This window comes from Passer domesticus, chromosome W, assembly GCF_036417665.1.
Source record: "Passer domesticus isolate bPasDom1 chromosome W, bPasDom1.hap1, whole genome shotgun sequence".
NCBI classification, from domain to species: Eukaryota; Metazoa; Chordata; class Aves; order Passeriformes; family Passeridae; genus Passer; species Passer domesticus.
This window is the reverse complement of record NC_087511.1, coordinates 4062722-4066594: the sequence shown is the minus strand read 5'-3', so window position 1 is coordinate 4066594 and position 3873 is coordinate 4062722. Positions and strand designations below refer to the sequence as shown.

Sequence of the window (3873 nt, the reverse complement as noted above, 5' to 3'; positions counted from 1 at the left end):
CTGATCAGGGTTTTGGGGCTGATTTTGGAGTGGATTTGGGGGTTTTTGGGGTTTTTGGGGTCCTGAGTCCATTTTTGGGCTGATTTTTCCCGCTTTTGGGTCCATTTTTCCCACTTTTGGGTTCATTTTTCCCATTTCCTGGTTGATTTTTCCAATTTTTGGGCAGATTTCCCCCATTTTTGGTTCTTTGTCCCAAATGCAGACTCGTTTGTGTTCCGCCTCTTTGGGTTTTTGGGGAATTTTAGGGTCCTGATCTCATAATTGTGTTGATTTTCCCATTTTTGTGTTGATTTTCCCCATGTTTGGCTGATTTTGGGGGATTTCTCCCCAGACTCATTTGTGCTCCAGATCTTTGGGGTTTTTGGGGAGATTTCCTCCCTTTTTGTGTTGATTTTCCCCATTTTTGAGTACCTCTCCCTGTCCACAAGGGGGAGCACTGCCACTCACCTTGGTTAGATCTGCAGTACCTCTCGTTCCACATGGTGGCAGCACTGCTGTCCACATCAGCCACGGTAAGCTGAATTAACTCTCTCTGTCCAGAAGGGGCTGCACTGCACCCAACCTTTTGAAGGGGGAGCTGCAGTACCTCTCTCTGTCCACAAGGTGGCAGCACTTCTGCCCAGCATGGTTGGTTGGATCTGCAATACCTGTCTCTGTCCACCAGGCAGCAGCACTGCCGCCCACCTTAGTTGGTTAGATTTGCAGTGCCCCTCGTTCCACATTGTGGCAACACTGCTGTCCATATAAGCCACGGTAAGCTGAATTAACTCTCTCTGTCCACAAGGCGGCAGCACTGCAACCCATGTCTTTTAGGGGGAACTGCAGTACCTCTCTGTGTCCACAAGGTGGCAGCACTGCTGTCCACATCAGCCAGAGTGAGCTGCAGGACCACTTTCTGTCTACAAGGCAGCAGCACTGCCTCCCACCTCTTTTAGGGGAGCGGCAGTACCTCACTCTGTCCACACGGTGGCAGCACTTCTGCCAAGCATGGTTGGTTGGATCTGCAGTACCTCTCTGTGTCCTCAAGGTGGCAGCCCTGCTGTCCATATCAGCCAGAGTGAGCTGCAGTACGTCTCGCTCTCCACAAGGCAGCAGCATTGCCACCCACCTGTTTAAGGGGGAGCTGCAGAACATCTCTCTGTCCACAAGGTGGCAGCACTGCCACCCACCTCTTTTAGGAGGAGCTGCAGTAGCTCTCTGTGTCCATAAGGCAGCAGCACTGCCCCCAACCTTTTGAAGGGGGTGCTGCAGGACCTCTCTCTCTACAAGGCGGCTGCACTGCCACCCACCACTTTTATGGGGAGCTGCAGTACCTGTCTCTGTCCACAAGGCATCAGCACTGCCACCCACCTCTTTAAGGGGGAGCTGCAGTACCTCTCTCTATCCACAAGGTGGCAGTACTGCTGTCCACCTCATCCAGAGTGAGCTGCAGTACCTCTCTCTGTCCACCAGGGGGCAGCACTGCCACCTGTTTTAGGGGGAGCTGCAGTACCTCTCTCTGTCCACAAGGGGGAGCACTGCCACCCACCATAGTTGGTTAGATTTGCAGTGCCCCTCGTTCCACATTGTGGCAACACTGCTGTCCACATCAGCCATGGTGAGCTGCAGTACCTCTCTCTGTCCACAAAGTGGCAGCCCTGCCGTTTATATCAGCCAGGGTGAGCTGCAGGACCACTCTCTGTCCACAAGGCGGCAGGACTGCTGCCCAACTTGGTTGGATCTGCAGTACCTCTCTCTGTCCAGAAGATGGCATCACTGCCATCCACTTAACTAAGGGAGAGCGGCAGTACCTCTCTGTGCCCACAAAGCGGCAGCATTGCCACCCACCTCTTTTAGGGGGAGCTGTAGTACCTCACTCTGTCCCAAAGGGGGCAGCACTACCACCCGCCTTAGTTGGTTGGATCTGCAGTACCTCTCTGTGTCCACAAGGTGGCAGCACTGCTGTCCACATCAGCCAGAGTGATCTGCAGTACCTCTCTCTGTCCACAAGGGCGGCAGCACTGCCACCCACCTTAGTTGGTTGGATCTGCAGTATCTCTCTCTGTCCACAAGGTGGTAGCACTTCCATCCACTTAACTATGGGAGAGCTGCTGTACCTATCTCTGTCCTTGAGACCTTGTACAGGAGCAGTGCTTCCACAGAATCATGCTCATCACTGTAACAGGCCTGCAGTCATCATTTAATGGGACTACTACCACCACCCTGACTAACAGGGTGTCAGGTTATATCTTGACTTTGTCAGTTTAAGCCAGTGCTTGTGTATCATTGCCTTGATCTTAATTTTCTTAATTAATTGTAATTCCGGCTTAGAATCTCCCCCTGGTTTGCCTTCAAACCAGTACAAAACTCAATGCACTCATCTCTTGTTTTCTTCCCAAAACAGAATTTCCCATCCCAAAATCTTTCCCAGATGGAGGAAGAGGCTGTGAGGAAGACGAAGATGCCCTGGGACACCCAGGGAGGTGAAGAGAAAGTCACTGCCCCTTTCCCCCTTTCCTTTGCTCCATCTCCCAGCCCAGCATGGTCCCTGGCTGCAGGACAACACCGCTGCCAATGCTGTCCTGCCAGGGATGAACTGGGGGGATCTCCTTCCCCTTCCCTCTGGCACGAAGGCAAATCCCATCCTCTTCTTGTCCTTCCTCCCCCAGACAAAGACCTGAGGATGGAGAGCAGGGAGGACAAAGCCCCATGGCACAACTTAGTAGCAGAGGCCATTTTGAGTGGCTCCAGAGCACAGGAATACAACAGGGAAGAAAAGCCCCAGAGATCCCACAGGAGGAGGGGCTGCAAACCCAGCCCAGGGTACTCTGAAAAGGAAAGATCCACCCTGAGCCAGGAAGGTGGACAGAGCTTCAGCCAGAACTCAGAGCTGGTGGTCCATGAGCAGCTTCATGATGGGGATAAGCCCCACAAGTTCTTGGAGTGTGGGAAGAGGATCAGGCAGAGCAGCACCCTGATCCGCCACCAGAGGATCCACACCGGGGAATGGCCGCACAAATGTGGGGAGTGTGGGAAGGGGTTCAGCTGCAGATTCACCCTTGTCACCCACCAATGCATCCACACTGGGGAGAGGCCCTATGAGTGTCCTGAGTGCCAGAAGAGGTTTCAGAGCAGCTCCAGTCTCCTCCTGCACCAGCGGATTCACTCAGAGGAGAGGTCCTTCTGCTGCCCTAATAGCGGGAAGGGCTTCAAGTGCAACTCCCACCTCGTCAGGCACCAGCTCATCCACTCCAGGGAGAGGCCCTGCGAGTGCCCCACATGTGGGAAGAGGTTTCAGGCCACCTCCAATCTCCGCCTGCATGTACGGATTCACACACATGAGAGGCCCTTCCACTGCCCTGACTGCAGGAAGAGCTTCAAGCTGAACGTTACCCTTGTCAGGCACCAGTGCATCCACACCGGGGAGAGGCCCTACGAGTACCCCACATGTGGGAAGAGCTTCACCCAGAGCTCTGACTTGACCAGCCAGGAGTGACCAGTAAGGGATGTCCTGCCAGTGCCCCAGCTGCAGGAAGAGCTTCATGAACTGCTCCAGCTTCTTCCCCCATTGGAGGACCCATATCGGAAAGAGCCCTGTGACCCATGGTGGGAAGACACCTGTTCATTTTCCTGCCCCTGCCAATGACATGGTGTGGGATTGAAGAACATGAGGGTCTGGCCATGGCCCTGTCATCACATTCGCTTCCACCTCAGGTCATTGCCAGGGGCAGGAAAGGGACTCTCTCTCTCTCCCCGAGTGTGGTATTCACATGCCTTTTGAACATGTGAATGTTTGAAGCTGTGAGACAAGCAGAGAAGGAAAACATAATTCTTACCTCTCGTGCAGTGCCTGTGTTGTGCTAAAGTAGAATGCAATATGGAGATTGTTTACTG

The 3873-nt window shown here is 53.5% G+C and overlaps 1 protein-coding gene across 1 annotated transcript; it reads left to right on the top strand.

Moving 5' to 3' along the window:
- Positions 1 to 479: 479 nt before the first annotated feature.
- LOC135289192 (zinc finger protein 570-like) lies at positions 480 to 3475 on the top strand. The gene is made up of 2 exons (XM_064402625.1): positions 480 to 512; positions 2888 to 3475. Exons 1-2 carry the CDS (start codon positions 480 to 482, stop codon positions 3473 to 3475), a joined length of 621 nt encoding a protein of 206 aa, XP_064258695.1.
- The last annotated feature ends 398 nt before the right edge of the window (positions 3476 to 3873 follow it).